Here is a 17,870-nt window from a genome sequence, read left to right as displayed (position 1 = left end):
TGTGGGGTTCATTGCATCTGCTAAGGATTCATACCGACTGTTTTCTGACTGTGTAATGTGTTTGTATTGTTGGGACCTCATCTTCTTGTCTGGACTTAAACTTTTTTCTTGATAATCTTCCTCATCACTGCTGTCTGAATGACAATCATCATTATGCATGGCCTAAGGACTCCATCTCTCCTCATCTTCCCCTAACTGCTCTATGGCACTTTAATTGCCATGTATTATTATGGACTCTGTATACAGTAAGTACAGTATTGAAATAGTTTGCCACTACAGGACACTGGAGAACAAATAAACCTGCACAATATATTCAATGGCAAGTCTATAAACACAGATGCCAAAGAGATTAAGGAAGTCCTAGGCATGTACATGAACATGCACCACATAAAAGGTCAAGCTGCGGTGTGCTTTTTAATGTTAGAAGGCATGATCCTGATCATTTTCCAACATGGAGAAACCTGACAGAGATAAAAACAGTGCACCAGCAATGACTCTACACTCCTCTGTACTGTGTAAACGTAAAGTGCATCTTTGCCTGAACAAGAAGTGAAACTACTAGTACGGCTACCACAAAGTGAAATAATAAAACACTGTAAAATGCTTATTGTAACAAAAAAAAAAACAAAAAAAAAAAAAAGAGATAAACTGCCTGAAATGTTCTTTTTTGTCAAAAAGTTACGGGCAAAGTTGTTTTTTTTGTAATTGAAATTATCATTGTTTTGAGCAAAAAGTTGCACTAATGCCTGATGTATCAAATGTGATACAAAATAAATATAAAAAATTGATATGGCATTTTTTTTTTACTTAATGGTTTAATAAACATCCCAGATCCAGAAAATTTGAATTTTCTGACAATTTTTTTTCATATGTCATGTCTTACAGGGTTAACAGAAATGTTCATAAAGTTATTTATAGCATTTACAGAAATTTGTCAGAAATAAAGAAAATATTCTGTGAGCAAAAATTACTTGATGCCAGTTGTCAGAGTAGAATAGTCTGACTAGGCAACAGTAACTCAAATAACCACTGATTACAAGCAAGAAAGCATCTTTAAGTCACCAGAATTCAATTCCAGTGGGGCCCTTTTGAATTGTGCCGGAATAGGAGATTCTGCTTGAATCTATGTCTCAAAGATTTAAGGCAGTTCTAAAGGCAAATGTGGATCCAACATAGTACTTGTAAGGTGAAACTTATAAAGATAATAATATACTAATAATAAATAAATAAATAAATTATATATATATATATATATATATATATATATATATATATATATATATATATATATATATATATATACCAACAGAATTCTTAATGTTAAGATGAAATTACTGAAAGTCAGGAGTACGCAACTCTGACTCCTGCTTGTTAACCAAAAAATGCATTGTATGCAGTGCATCTCTCATGTCTCTCATGTCTTGCACATGAAGTGCCCCCTGAAAGCAATCTGCTAAGTTAAGCTAAAAGAGACCCTTTGAAAAAAGAAATTGACTAAATGGATTTTAAAAATTCTCAAGCGGACTTCTTAACTCTTGGAGACTTGTAAAATGAGCCCCGAGTGTTCTTTTAAGCCTTCATTAAACTGCATTTAATAACATACAAAATGTCCAAAATGTTACATTCAGCTCACACTCAAGTATATATTTAAAATAGATTATTTCACAACAACTCTTTTTAAAAGTACTTATTTGCTACAAGTACCTTGTTTGAACAGCCAATAACAATATACATTACGAATTTATTGGAGGTAGCTGCTTCTCAATAAATTGCTTGATGTCCATCATTTCCTGTAAGAAAAAGAGGAGAGATTCATTCGAAACTCTATTTTTATGATCCATTATGTACTACCCTTTGATTGCTCTGTTCCAAAACATATGAGCCACCTAGGAGATATTTTATTGACACTATCCTTGAAAACGGTTAGATGAAGCATCAGAAATTCACCCATTCCTTGGAACCTGTCCGACTGTATCTCAGGGCTTCTCACACTATGCTATCCGAACGGTGCCCAGGCTCGTTTCCCGGATTGTTTGAGAAGTGTGGGTGCTCTGAATCGGGCTCAGGCACGGTTTCCTTGGTCAGCCCTGGCCCGGTTGGAAGAGGTAGGCCAGAGCGCGGTTCACTTGGGCTTTGCCGCGGTACACTTGAGTGTAAGTGCAAAACGTGCCTTAGCCCAAAATTGAAAGCGAGACGTGACTTTTAAGGGACTGTTTGATATGGATTTATAATTCATTCTTACTGTTCAATGAACGCAAACTGTCGTAGATTATTAAAGACACAAACCCCTCACTGCACGACAGCTGCACCTTCAGCAAAACTCCTAATTCCTGCAGCGTTGTTTATGAGCGTCAAAAGTGGATGATCTGATCGGCAAATAATTTGACTGCGTGTCACTGCATATCAAATGACTTAAACGATATAACTAAAGCAATCTCCACTGTGCTGAAGTGAAAGCGCTTACTGAACAGTGCAGCAGTGATGACGTAAGCGTGCACAGGCCCGAATGTAATGTGAGTGCAGGCTGTCAGGGGAGACGGGAGAGTGGACAAGCGTGCTTTGGCCCGGTTCAAGGCAACTGTACATAGTGTGAGTACGCCCTCAAAGGTAAGCTTTATGAATGGTCCTTAATAGATCCCTTCATTTCAAAGGTATTTTTAAAGTAACTCTGGAATGATTAGTCCTCCTGAGTGATTCGTTCATTGCACACCTGGGGAGGAAATCAGTTTTTTTTTTTTTTTTTATGAGTCTTTTGTTGGATTTGAGTCATTTGTGACTTATTTGCCATCACATGATGGGATAAAGTTTGAGTTTTTAGTCACTTTATACGTCATTGACAGCAGGACTGGATGAACAAACTATTAAATGGTTCCAAATTCTCTGTAAAAACACCTCTGTTGTTAATATGTTATTATTTTATTATGTGCATATTCATTTATTCATTTTTTTTCTGGCTTAGTTTCTTTATTAATCAGTGGTTTTTGTTCAGTTTTTTTTTCACTTAATGTGACAGAGCTAAACTAATCAATTGACTTCATTTGTCCTTCATGTGATAAATAAAAATCTTAAAACTTTTCCAAGGACTCAAGACATGTTAGGGCTATTGTGGATATCTTATCATTGGAACACAGCACTGTAGTCAGTTTCAAAGTTGGTGGTCAGTTGCAGTCATGAGTGGAAACTCCAAATATGCCATGAAGAAGAAACTGCCATAGGAAATCTTCATTACTGAACACTGAACAGATGTAAAAACTGTCCCTGATTCAACATGTCAAAATATGCATGAAAATCATCTTCAAATATTAGACCTCACTGAGCTTACTATAATGTGGTCACAGATTAACAAACGACTCAGAAACCAAAAGACTTGAACGGTGAACTAATCATGGCCTTTCCCCTGTTAATATGCTCCTGCATAGCTGGAGAGCCTGATCATGTTTTTAGGGTCACATTTCTAGGACCCTAGTTTTACTGCTGTTGTTAGTGATCAACCCAGTAGGGGGTGAAAGATATACAGCAAAATATAATACCTGAAGTCAATGCTTGCCTTCCACATTTATCTTTGACTGTGTATTTTGACATTCAAAGCATAATAAGCACTTTTTGTTTGACAAAAGATCCAGATAAACAATAGAATATGGCTATTTTTCTGGAAAATTATCTGAACTTCCTATAGCTATTACACATTCATGGGAAATTTTGGATTTCTTGCTGTTAGTCAACTGTCCACTGATAAATACTGTTATAGCACTTGTTCACACTAACACATTTTAGTTTAAATATGCAGAATATGCTTTTTATTTTAGGGCTCCTTCCACACGGAGAAAGCATTTTTAGGCAATGAAAATCTTTTTGAGTCAGAAAGTCAATTCCAAAGTGGATAAAGATAAAAAACAAAGTTTTCAAGTCGCAGTGTGAATGGCTTTCAAAAAACAATGATGCCTTTTCAGTTATGTGAACAATTCAGCTACAGCAGTTTTTTGATGCACTCCATTTGGACAGCATTGGTAAACATTAAATGTTATAAACTCCAGTAAAATAATGTGGCTTAAAGTGTTTGATGATGATATGATTGAAACGATTTAAAAGTTATGAAAATGTGTTCAAATTGATCCAAATTAGAGTAGACGTTGTCATTGAGTTTCAATAAAGATTTGAAACAGCATTAAAAGATACAAGTGAGCAGATAGTGAGGTGACCCAACTTGTTTTGTAACAGAGCTAATGTATTGTGAATAATAAACAAGCAAACCTCAGGACATGCACTGTGGGTCATCCCAGAATATGTTTTGAAAGTCACATTGGAGGGTTTCAGCATGCTTTTGAGTTTCTCTACAGTGAGTTGACCAAAAATAAGAGGAACCAAAGGATCTGCTTCACCATGGCACTGCAGCACCGATATATCTTTATTTTTGCTTATCACTGACTACAAGAGACAGAAAGCAGACAAATGGGGAAAACAATGTCAACATTAATTAGCAATCACACTCTTGTACTGAGATACATTATTAAAAGAATGTTTATCTAAAAACGTATTTTTTTTTTAATCTAAAAATCGCCTTGAGGCTATTGTTTCAGTACAAAACAGATATGGGATTGCGGTGAACCACTTCAAGTTTTTGAGGAGGTTTTATATGACCAAATGTTGAGGCTGAAGACCAAATTCATCCATACGGTGAGAGCATCTTTTGACACAATATTAGAAAGGCTGTACTGTGGCTTTAAATATGGTATTTACATTAGGTGGAAAATTACTAAGTACTTGCATAAAAAATAAATACAATTTACTTACTGTGTTCATAATGTACTACAGAACACATCTGGGGGGATGGGATAAGGGTAGGGTTAGGGACAAGTTTGTTGGTATGGGTAGGTTTAAAAGTGGAATAAGGTGTAAGGGGTGGTCAACAGTGTAGTTACAAATGCAATTACAGAGGTAATTACATGCAGATATTTGACAAATCATTATTACAATGTAAAAACTTGTATTTACACAATAAGTACATTGTAACAGATAATTAATATCAGTGTACATACTATTAGTTAATTCCACCTAATATAAAGTGGGATTATATATCATAATAATATGAACAAAATATCTTTTTGTATTTTAAGTGGTTTCCACAACACAAGAAAATACTTTAAATTGATTTAAATTCAAACTATTTTCTTTAACAATTGACATGAATAACTGACCTTTGATAAGGAATTGCGAAGAGGTAACCAACAGCTGAGGGCAATTACACCACCCAGCTTCTGATGAGTCGTCAAAGCAGTGAAGAGAGAGAGGGCTCCACCCTTTTACCATATATATGAGAAGAAATTAAATAATTATGTGTAGTCAATCATTTCCAGCTCCAGAATAAGACAGAGAGGATTATGGTTACCCTTTAGGAAAGCCTACAATTATTTGCAATCTTGGTGGTTTCACAAACATTTTCTTCAAAACAATTGCCATATTGGTTAATAAATTGTGATAAAATAATAAAAAGCTCAATTTATTTTATTATTAATATATATATATATATATATATATATATATATATATATATATATATATATATATATATATATATATATATATATATATATATATATATTCAAAATTAAATCACAGCACAAAGTTCACAACAGAATGAAGATAATTGGTTTCGTCTACAGTATCAAGCAATGGACAAGCAATGGTTTCAAATTTTGTTTTGAAAATCTGTTTGAAATGTGGCATGCCTAACACAGGCTTTTTAAGACCATCAATAATATTCTAAATAGTTATTTTTAAACAAACATATTTTAGCAATGTGTTGAACAAGCAAATCCTATTTGTATACATACTCATAAAAAAAATAAAAAAATAAACTATATTAAACTAAATGTATGCACAACAGTCTATCCGGGTCAGTGTCCTCAGCCTATATGGTCTATAAATACACTGAGAACTTTTCAACATATGTTACTGCAATGAAGATAAACCATATTGGTTTTAATTTAAATCCATTCAATTAACTACTATAATATTAGTTATGAATAGAGTTTGTTAAATGTTGTATTGCAATGAATCATTAGTGATTGGATGTGTGTTGGCCTTATTGGGTAGCTTTACATGGACACAGGAAAATTAAGATATAAAATTTATTTATAAATTTAGACAAAACAATATATTATTGAATTTAATACGCAAGACCCTACGGACACCCTCTTGAAAGGTTAGGATTTTAACAGAGGTATATGTATTGAATTTAACAGGAGAACATGTATTGTTTAATTCAATAAAAAAATGTCTGGGCAAAAATGGTTCCTTTTTTTGATGTTGTAAGCCATTTAACCTTTGAGTTTAAAGATGTGAAGACCGGTTACACTCATAAAGTAGATAAATAGCATTATGTCAAAGATATATAGTGCTTGCGGTTTTTAAAGAAACTTCTTTGGTGCAATAATCTTGTCAATGCTATTATTCAAAAAGATAATGATTCGCACTCATCAGGTAATTGCTTTGTACTGTTTTTCTTTTTTTTCACATTCTTCAGGTGTTTTAAAGACACAAACATTTCGGCACAATGCCTTCCACACTGAGGAAGGCATTGTGCTGAAACGTTTGTGTCTTTAAATCACCCGAAGAATGTAAAAAGAAAAAAGAAAAACAGTATGAAGCAATTACTTGATGAGTGCGAATCATTACCTTTTTAAAAGATCTATAGTGAACATGTCATGCATAACACACAGTTTTATGAATAATTACGAAACACCAAATTTTTATACAGTTGAAGTCAAAATTATTAGTCCCCCTGTTTATTTTTTTTTCCCTTAATTTGTTTAAATTAAAGAGAGATTTTTTTCAACACATTTCTAAACTGTCTGATGAAGAGCCATGTGGCTCGAAATGTTACATGCTTTGTGTCAGCTTTTTTAATTTAATAAATGTGTATTTTTGGAGCTTTGGTGTTGCCGCCTTTGATGAATATTTAATTTACACCTTTTGCGTTTTTTGGCTGAGCACACAGTTAAGAGGGATGTGCGTGCTTTTATACAGTTTTTCAACACATTTCTAAACATAATAGTTTCAATAACTCATTTCTAATACCTGATTTATTCTTGCTGAAATAAAACAAATAAGACTTTCTCCAGAAGAAAAATAAAATTATCAGAAATAAATATTTAAAAAAGAAATAAAATTCAAAGAGAGGCTAATAATGTTCTACAATAATATATTCTGCTTTACAGCTTACCATTTTATCAAAACTGTTAAGAACTAACTGGTGCTGAAAGGTAAAGTTTTAAGGTAAAGTGCCCAATTAAAACTGAAAGCTGGAAATGTGTCTTACCTGAGAGAATCCCCCAAGCACAATCCTATGAGATGGAATACCATTCTTAACTTCTTGATCAATCAGTGCTTTGACTGTGGACAATTTCAAAAGGGTTTAATGCTGGATTCAGTATTCTGAAGATACTGTATTACTAAAATGCCTTATTATTATTATACTTAACCGTTTTCAGCAGCTCTTTTAATTCCAGATTCATCTTCTTGTGCATTAGGATTGAGACTAATTATGTCAAACCTAAGAGCAACATCATACATTTCACATCAGTTAAATATGTTATACGTGAAGAGCTATTTAGGTTAATGCTGTATAAGCAAACAAGTGTTTATCTCACCAAGAAGGCATTGCCATGTTCATGTTGAGGGTGACTGGCATGACAGGCCTGTTCGTCAGTTACAGAGAGAAAAAAAAAAAAAAAAAAAAACCGAGAAAATGAGAAAAAAAGTAGAAAGAGAAAGAAGGTTAAAAATAATGCAAATGTATGAGGGCCATTTCTACTATGCAGTAAAACAGTAAGATGGAATCATAATGGGTTATATGCACATGGACTTAAAAACTTTCGGACAGCCAGCACAACAGTTTCCGATGAACTGACTTTCTATTACAAAATCACAGCATTTAAGATCTGTTTTCTTTAATAATCAGTGATCTTTATGCTGTTTTTTGATTACCATATTGTGAACTGCATCTGTGTTTTTTATTAAATTAAATATCTTTAATTTCACTATTTAACATTACTGAATAAGTAACTGCTTTGCATCACACACTTGCTAAATTTACTGAACAGTTACAGCATAAAATCTAAATAAATAAACATAAAATCTGCCTATTATACACTAAATGACCCGAGATCACACATTGATGTGTGGTCATTCAGCTGTGGTGAACACTGGTAAAGCAGGGAATAAGCAGAAGGAAAGTGAGTGAGTATTCTGACTGCAAAATATCAATGTCTGAAACTATCACACAGTACACTCCTGATAACAAAAGGCAGGGTTTAAAACTAAAGTCTATGACAGGACTATGACTGGACTCTTTATTCCAGTCATGCACTTACATTATTAGCAAGACTATTTTATTAAATCAAATAATGACCGTTTGAAATAACTGCCAATTCCTAGATTATTTTAGTTTTATAATAACAATTTTAAACAGTCAAAATATTAAAACAGCAATTACCAGTTACTTTTGTACTTGTTTATGCAAACTGCAAACATGAAGAAATAAATCATGTTTTCTTTTTGTCTCCTTTAATATTTCTTTAAAACTAAATTAATGAACAGCTCCATATGCATCAACAGGTTTAATTGTGTATGCCATAAAATCATCACGCATCCAGTCAACAGTTCAGTAAATATCCTCTGCTCTGACCCTAGAATTACCAGGGTAATGCTCATTTCTGTTAAAGGAATGGCCAAAACTAGAGGCATTCATGCATTTAAGTGACTAAAAAAGCAACAAAGTACAAAATTGAGTTCTGATGCAAAAGCCTCCAAGTGCCTTGTGAAATGTTGTCCAGAAATGAGTATTTTTCTCAGATGTTTATGTTCAGGCATGTCAATTAGGCATGTCATTATAAAGGCAATGAAAAGAAAATAATAATTGTCGTAATAGTGCAATTACTGAACCTACACACAGAGCCTGAGAAAAATGCTCATTTTAGAAGAAACTTTCAAATCTGAAATGGTTTTACACAACCCCATTTGTTTGGATGATGAGTACAATCTTAATGTCAAAGGTTTAAAAATATTTTATTTTTGGCATAATCACACAGGCAACAATCACAATAGAAAAGACCTATATTGCATGCATGTCAATGTGTATGTTTATATTAAAGTGATGTATAAAAATCAACTTTGTACATACGCATGGGGGCAAATGTACTTGACATGAGGGGTCCTGATACCAGCCATAGCTTGAGCCCATCCATGTCTGAAAAAAGGTAGTGTACACGTTGTCAAAAATATGTAATGGCTAATTATTAATTTCATTGAAGTGTTTACTTAGTCATGCCACAAAATAATGACACACTTTACCCTGTGTCTCCCAGTCCATGTAGGAATATCACCTGGTGAAAAGAAACACATGCTTATAACATTCATATAAGTATATTATACTATGCTATCTTAAGGTTAAATCGAGAGGGCTGTTGCCATTTGCCTGTAATTTTGTGCTCATGGTATCACCTACCGCGGCCGTGGCTTTACAAGCGGCGGGCACAATTGTTGGCAACGGCGCTGACATGTTATTACCACACATAAAAAATCCCGAAGGCTTACATTCAATGACAAAAAGCTACGATGGCTCAGTGGGCTTTAACATCAACGATTCTTTTTAATTTTATGACGGTCAACACACAGCTTTTAAATCCATTACTGACACCTGCTGGGTGGAGTGTGGAACATTAATTTTCAGTTATTTATTTATTTCTTTATTTATTTATTTATTTATTCATTTATTTATTTATTTATTTATTTATTTATTTATTTATTTATTTATTTATTTATTCATTCATTTATTTATTGTTTGTTTGTTTGCTAAAATCCAAACGTTCATTATGCATATATTATTGAAAATAGTAACAATTAAACAAAAGTATTACAGCAATACTGAAATGTCTCTACTTTTGTTGATCCTTTTATTTTTAAACATTATCAATTATAAAAAGTACGATCACATCAACTTATACAGGCGCGGTATTATTTATTTACTATATATTCGTGCGTTTATATCAATAGTTTTTTTCATGATTTTGGTCTCGTATGTCTTTTTTTCCCTTTCTCCACTAGTGTTTCCGGTTTGGTGTACCACGTGGGTCTCCCGATGTCAGCTGCCCTTGACTAGCATTTCTGTGGCTCTAAAATGTCTTTAATAAAGAAACCAGGGGGGAAAACGATAGAAATAGTAAAGAATTTGCCTCGCATTACACTGGCAAACCTTCGACCAAACCCGGGTGCAAAAACATTAGTAAGTCTATTTTATGTTAAATGTTTTAATGTAAGGAATTAGCGGTTTAGCTGCCGAGCTAAAGAGCATGAGCATGATCAATTGTAGTATATGGTTATATAGTGTGAAATTTATGAGTAGATGTTTGTAGATAAGAACCTGTTGTTGGAAAACGAATGCTTCTTACATTAAGTTTTATGTATGTGTTTACAATGCAAGTTATTTTGTGTGTTGGTCACAGTGTTAGACTCTAAAAGATTCTAAAGGCATCATTAATGTCAAAATTGGGGTAATGTTTTTTATAATCTCGCATTCAGGCTTTAATATAATTTATATTTATAATACTTAATATTATCTCAGTAAAGTGTTTTTTTTCCAAATTATAAATATGGAAATCATAGTAGTAGACAATGACTATTAAAGTACAACACTGTTTAAAGTCAATTAAATGTTGCTAATGTTTTCAGGTGATTGACAGACAAATCTTTCAGATTTCAGAATATTTAAAGTATTGTGGTAAACAATATAGGGACCTTTCATAGAGATAAGTTTGTTTATTAGCTTTTTTAATGGTTTACAGTTACAAATATGCGTTGTGCTTAACAGTGCATAACAGTACATTAATTAATCTGTATATTACATGTCATTGTAGACCCTACACTTTACCTCTTAAGTCTTTCGAATGAGACGTTAAACCGAGGTCCTGACTCTCTGTGGTCATTAAAAATCCCATGGTACTTCTCGTGAAAGAGCAGGGGTGTAACCCCGGTGTCCTGGCCAAAGTTCCTCTATTGGCCCATACGATCATGGCCTCCCAATCATCCCCTACCACCGAATTGGCTCTATCACTGTCTCTCCATTCCACCAATAGCTGGTGTGTGGTGAGCGCACTGGCGCCGTTGTCCTGTGGCAGCCGTCGCATCATCCAATTGGATGCTGCACACTGGTGGTGGTGTGGAGAGACCCCCTCATGATTGTGAAGCGCTTTGGGTGTATGGCTATACACAATAAATGCGCTATATAAATACACATTAAATTACATTTTACCTCAGTTCAATCCTTGGCTGCATTTGGAGCAAAATAGCCTGATTATGTTTTGCACATAAACATAGTCTTCTATTAACAAATGCTAGTTTATTAATAAAGCAGAAAACTGTATCCAGATAGTTTTGCATTGCTGAAGAAAGCTTATTTCTGTGAGTGTGAGAGACTTCCACTATAAAAATGTTCAGGAAAATTTTCCTTTGCAAATTTAATTTGCTGAATCATGCAATAATTTACTATTTTTATATGCCTAAAATAACTGGATTTTAGAAATGTAAAAAAATAGGTGTAAAGAGCAAGAGTACACATTATTACTAGACTAATATTCTGCATATCACTTTACAGGAAAAGCGCAGAGGCCGTGGAATGCATGGAGGCAACAGAAGTGGATGGGGACATAAAGGTGAAAGACAGCGTTGTAATCGACCGCGACTGGGCTTTGAGGGTGGACAGACTCCATTCTATCTTGTCATCCCAAAATATGGCTACAATGACAATCACAGGTCTTATTACCGTATTGACGTATATGTTTATATAATTTTGTTATTATCAGCTCCCTTTTGTGCAACTTTTCAATGTTTTATTCTTTTAGTCGACAGCCACAGTATCCCCCATTATCCCTGCGCAGACTTCAGTACTTAATAGATTTGGGTCACATTGACCCCAGTCAACCCATCGATTTAACTCAGCTTGTCAATGGACGAGGAGTTGAGATCCAGCCTCAAAAACGAGACTATGGCGTTCAGCTTGTTGATGAGGTGTGTATTTGATTAATTCTTCTTTTTTTAATGTTGTTGTTTTTGAATCCTAACAGATTTGAATTCGACTTATAATATAATTCATGGGAGATTTCACTGAAGCCATCATGTATGTGTCTGTTTTTGCAGGGTGCTGATATATTTTGTGCAAAAGTAAACCTGGAGGTCCAGGCTGCCTCGGAGAAAGCCATCGCTGCAGTTGAGCGAAATGGGGGTGTTATCACAACCAGCTACTACGATCCACGGAGCCTCCGTTAGTATACTTACACTCTTAAGGCTGATTTATACTTCTGCGTCAAACACCGGCGTATGCTACGGCGCTGACGCATAGCCCTTCGCCGTGGCCATCGCCGTCACTGACGTGCACCTCTCAAAAAATGTAACTACACGTCGCAGCGACGCGTAGCGTAAGCTCTGTGATTGGTCGGCTTGGTAGCGATGACGAGTCTGGGCGGGGCAGAGCCGGGCGAATAGCGCGACAGCGCGCGAGTGATTGTTTACAAGTGTGGAGTACCGTGAAGGAGCTCCGGATGGAAAGTTTTGTTTTGTGTTTACCTCATAGTTAAAGTTGTTGCACGTCCGCCGGTTCCTGCCTCAAAATGAGCGAGTTTGAGCCACTTGTACATCCCGGAAGTGTTCAGGAAATGCAAAAGAGTAGTGAAGAAACTCGACACAGAGGAACATTTACACCTCAATGCCAACTAGCGTTTCGGAAGGGTTAATGCAGACCGACAGAGAGAGCGCGCAGAAGTATAAATGCACAGCCACGCGCGTTGCCTGCGCCGTGGGTTACGCCGGTCACCTGACGCAGAAGTATAAATCAGGCTTTACTCTACTTATGATTTCAGTATATATGATTTCAAAATATGGCTACAATGCCAATCACAGGTCTTATTACCGTATTGACGTATATGTTTATATAATTTTGTTATTATCAGCTCCCTTTTGTGCAACTTTTCAATGTTTTATTCTTTTAGTCGACAGCCACAGTATCCCCACATTTGCACACATTTAGGGCAGCAACTATCAATTATTTTGCTAATCGTGTAGTTTGGCGATTTGTTATTATTGTTTTTCTAATCCGAATAAAAAACGATATGTGCGCAAATTTTCATTTTAGGATGAACTTTCTCTCCAAGAGAAAAAAACAGGCAGGTGCTCTAACACGCAAACTTCCCTTCTGCATGGACCTGTTGTCTAATAACTCTGCAAACAGAGATAAACCAACTCCGCCTTTACAGTTCATTTTGCGGCTGCTCATTAACCCTTGATGAGTTTACTACACCGATGGTCAGAAAGAAAAAAAAGCTATGCAAGAAAAATCAGATCTGGGAATAATCAGATTTCAGCACTAAACCTCGCAGTGTGAACATAGTCTAAAACACAAACACTGGATTAACTATGGCTGCGGCTGTTAACTAACGGCCATTTACTGTACATATGACATCTTTTGCGTAGACAAGTTCTTATTTCTTTTCTTGTGACATGCTGGGAGTGACTTGCATGTGGCACGAAATGCTTACACTTTCCAATTGCACCTAGTTAAATGAATATAGCGAGAGCACACCGAGTCACATGACAAAAACTGACCAGTCAGCTTCATACTCTGTATGGAATTTACACATTTCTACTCCAAAGAGAAAAAATAAATAAAAATGAAAAATACTAAACCATTTTAGAATTTAGTTGATCAAACGTGCCTTTCAAACAGAGGTTTAGCAGCCTTTGACTACATTTGTTCTCTTTTAAAGGGAAATACTTAGCTAAAAGCTTAGATTAACATTAGACGAATACTATTATTAATTAGTTCTTATTTTTTATTTATTTATAATTTTATTTTTTGTTTACTTTTATTAATTGTAATTTGTAGTGTAAAATTATTACTTATGTTTAAATGTCAAAATCATTTTTTCACTTAGTTTTAAGTCAAATTATGTTTGGTTATGTGTTATTTTCTAAACTAGTAGTGTTTTGAAATGAATGAATGCATAATAATCATGAAACCTTGAAATTGTGATTATTCTTCAGACTATAATCATACAACCAATATCTAGAATTGTTGCATCCCGACTCTTTTCACACCATTTAATTTAAGCTAATTTAAAGTAGCGCCATTTAATCATTTATATACAGTGGGGGAAAGAGTTTTGAAAAAGCATATTTAAGTAAAAGTACCATTACTTGCCTAAAAATGTAGTGTGAGTAGAATAAAAGTACCTGTTGTAAATATTAATCAAAGTAGGAGTAAAAAGTAGCCCTTTTAAAAGTACTCATGAGTATTATGCTGTCAAAAGTTGATGCATATACATGTAATTTGTGGATGTGTGTGTGCAAACGTAACATTGTGTAGTGCATTTAGTTATTGCTAGGCAGGCACACAATGTCAGAAAATTCAAAATTCAATGTCTAGCCAGCGTCTAAGGACAACATTATTTTGATGTCCAATAATGACATTGTGTGTCTGCATCTTGACGTCTTGTGTCTGCTGGGAGTTTAAGGCTATTTCGGTCATCATACAGTAAATATCCATCATCTTCTCATCAGTGACATGCATCTAAACCAGGGGTGCCCATACTCTGTCCTCGGAGGCCGGTGTCCTGCAAAGTTTAGTTCCAATCCCAGTTAGACGCACCTGGGCTAGCTATTCAATTTCATACTAGGCTTTCTAGAAACATCTGTGGAGGTGTGTTGAGGCAAGTTGGATCTAAAATCTGCTGGACATCCGCCCTCCAGGTCTTTGTTTGGGCATCCCTCATCTAAACAGTCTCTGGGTCAATGCGTGTTAAGATTTTGAACATCTTCTTGGACTCTTTTAATGCTTCCAAACAGTTTGCTGCAATGTAAAGTGCACATGTCTTGAAGTAGTTCATTATGATGCATTATGATGACCTTCTATGTGTGATTTGATTGGACAGGAAGTCATGACTGCAGGTTGAAGGAATGTAGTTGAGTAAAAGTACATATACTGCACTAAAAATCTACTCAAGGAAAAGTAAAAGTACACAAATAAAAGTATTTTTAAAACAACTTGGTAAATTACAATTTCTGAGAAAAACTACTCAATTACAGTAACTTGAGTATTTGTAATTAGTTACTTTACACAACTGTTTTATATAGCACTTGAGGTGACTGTGCAGTGTGATGCTTGTGAGTTGCAACTGAACTAATCTAGCACAATTCGTCACCTTAGAATCATAAGGTTCTATCTGACATATTTATCAAAATTGAGTTATTAACATATTCTTATTAAATGACAACTCATTTACATTATGGCATGTTTTTTATAAGTTGTTACTCACATACTGTTTTCTATATTGAATGCAAAAACTCTGAAGCTCAATACCTTAAAATCACTCAGAACGCAGATAGAACCTTATAATTCCAAGGTGACGAAATGTCCTGAAGTTAGTAAACCGCTTAGACAAAAACAATAAAACTATACCATTTTGACAGTTAAGATGACTTTGGTAGTCTACTTCCATGCCACAAAAGCACAGTCTTGCATAGCGTGCAGGTTACCATCTTCTTAGAGGCATTGATTTAATAAGATGATAAGATATGCGTGTTTTGTTTTAGAAATCCTCATCAAACCAGTGCCGTTCTTCATGTCAGGCGAACCCATACCCAAGCGCCTGTTTCCTGGTGAAGATCTTCTTCCATATTACACAGATGCCAATAATCGTGGCTACCTCGCAGACCCAGATAAGATTCAAACTGCACGGATGGATCTGGCTAAAAAGTATGGTTACAGCATACCTGACATCTCAAAGGATACACTATTTGAAATGCTGGTACAAAGAAAGAATCCTCGTCACATCTTTTTTGGGTTATCACCTGGATGGGTGGTTAATATGGCTGACAAGAAAATACTCAAACCCACTGATGACAAAGTTTTGCAATATTATGGTTCATAAATCTTCAAAGAGATTTACAATGTGGATATCTAGTGTAACATGACTGTGTATATAAAGTAAAGGTTGAATTTATTAAAGCCAATGCCTGAAAAACATTCCACATTCAATCTGTTTCATTTTAAACTGATTACATAACTGGAAGGAATGAATACAAAACTGTAAGGAACACACACTCACACACACATTTGAAGTGGATCAAAACTTTTCATCAAATTCCTAAAACCAAAAACCCTTTTTTGTGGGTTTTGTGTTTTTTTTTTTTTTTTTTTTTTTTTAATCTTTTTAAAAAATTTAGTAATGTTTAATTGACCAGGGGAATTTTTACAGTGTTTACTTCTGTAAAAAATTATTTCTTAAAGTTTGGTAGAATAAAAGTTAAAATGTCACTTTGAAATGGGCGATGCAGTGGCACAGTAGGTAGTGCTGTCGCCTTACAGCAAGATGGTCGCTGGTTCGAACCTCGGTTGGGTCAGTTGGCATTTCTGTGTGGACTTTGCAAGTTCTCCCTGCATTTGCGTGGGTTTCCTCTGGGTGCTCCGTTTTCCCCCACAGTCCAAAAACATGCGGTACAGGTGAATTGGGTAGGCTAAATTGTCCGTAGTGTATGAGTGTGAATGAGTGTTTGTGGAGGTTTCCCAGAGATAGCTTGCGGCTGGAAGGGCTCCCGCTGCGTAAAAACTTGCTGGATAAGTTGGCGGTTCATTCTGCTGTGGCGACCCCAAATTAATAAAAGGACTGAGCCGAAAAGAAAATGAATTTTAATAATTCTGACGTGTGTGTGTGTACACATGGCCTGTATAATGCTCTATATATTGTCTTTATAATGCTCGAATGCTTTTATTAGGTTATAACTATGAATTTGTGGTTAATGTATTAGAATTTTTCTTTATTACAATTATCTATAGTTCTTTATAATGTTTGTATGGCTTTCGAAAGAGGTGGATATTGAGTTCCATCAAATACAGTGACAACATTTACCTTTAGTATATTGTTTTTTGCGTGGACTGATTAGGAGACCGCGTTAAAAATATTTATAGTAAAATGTACATCCCTCCAGTTTTTTTTTTCTCTCTTTTTTCATTTTTTGTGATGTTTATTGGAGAGGACATTTTTCACAAAATTTAATGTGATATTTTTTTCTTGAGCAAATGTTATTAATTATTATACATCATAATTATAAACATTTTAATTTGGCTGAATTAAAATTAAAATAAAAACTGCTAAGCTGCTTAAAGCAAAAAACTGGATTATTGGCCTCTTTTTTTCATTGGCTGCAGAACCAACGACTGTTTGACTGTTATCAAATGACTTGCCTAATTACCATAACTTGCCTAGTTAACCTAATTAACCAGTTAAGCCTTTAAATGGCATTTTAGGAAAATAGTTGTGTCATGCAAACAAGTTAGTAAATAGCTTGTAACATACTGTGTTCTTTCATGGCAAAGACAAATTTATTAATTATTTAAAAAATGTTAGGTTTATGTAACTGTTCACATTTTCTTTCAATGTTTGAAAAAAGTACAAATTTCACAGGGGCCTATAATTGGGGTTTTAACTGTGTGTATTAGAGATAGATTATGCTGTCTCTTAACAACCACAAATACACTAAAAGTATAATACAGGGTGGGCCATTTATATGGACACACCTTAATAACACTTGTGTTTGGTTTTAACATAACTTTATTTTTTTATGAGTTATTTACAAGCCCCCTCACTTATACTAATGTGCCACAAACAGGATGTTAAAATCACCAACCATTCCCGTTTTATTAAGGTGTATCCATATAATTCTCCCACACTGTATGTATTATTTTTCATTGCCTTTTTCTAGTTATTTCTATCAAGCTACATTTGCATGTCTAATAATTCAGTTAACTGAATTTCATTCATTCA

The 17,870-nt window shown here is 34.7% G+C and overlaps 3 protein-coding genes across 5 annotated transcripts in view; 2 read left to right on the top strand and 1 right to left on the bottom strand.

Moving 5' to 3' along the window:
* Positions 1–17,870, top strand: part of LOC110439952 (transmembrane protein 236-like) — a 766,382-nt gene that overhangs the window by 154,156 nt on the left and 594,356 nt on the right. The gene's annotated exons all lie outside the window — the stretch shown is intronic.
* lypla1 (lysophospholipase 1) lies at positions 1,577–9,651 on the bottom strand (the record flags this gene model as incomplete). Its single annotated transcript, NM_001017616.1, is given in 8 exon segments — positions 1,577–1,790; positions 4,252–4,425; positions 7,319–7,392; positions 7,482–7,552; positions 7,650–7,697; positions 9,182–9,247; positions 9,352–9,383; positions 9,506–9,651. Coding segments are annotated over 8 exon segments (591 nt in total). The 5' UTR covers positions 9,575–9,651.
* Positions 10,117–16,072, top strand: mrpl15 (mitochondrial ribosomal protein L15). Of its 2 annotated transcripts, none has more exons than XR_012382375.1 (5): positions 10,117–10,282; positions 11,651–11,808; positions 11,898–12,063; positions 12,193–12,932; positions 13,054–16,072. XR_012382375.1 is itself a non-coding variant. In NM_001003435.1 (5 exon segments), coding segments are annotated over 5 exon segments (891 nt in total). In that variant the 5' UTR covers positions 10,158–10,177; the 3' UTR covers positions 15,978–16,072.

Source organism: Danio rerio, chromosome 7, assembly GCF_049306965.1.
Source record: "Danio rerio strain Tuebingen ecotype United States chromosome 7, GRCz12tu, whole genome shotgun sequence".
Classification (NCBI taxonomy): Eukaryota; Metazoa; Chordata; class Actinopteri; order Cypriniformes; family Danionidae; genus Danio; species Danio rerio.
This window is presented reverse-complemented; position numbering and strand designations above follow the sequence as displayed.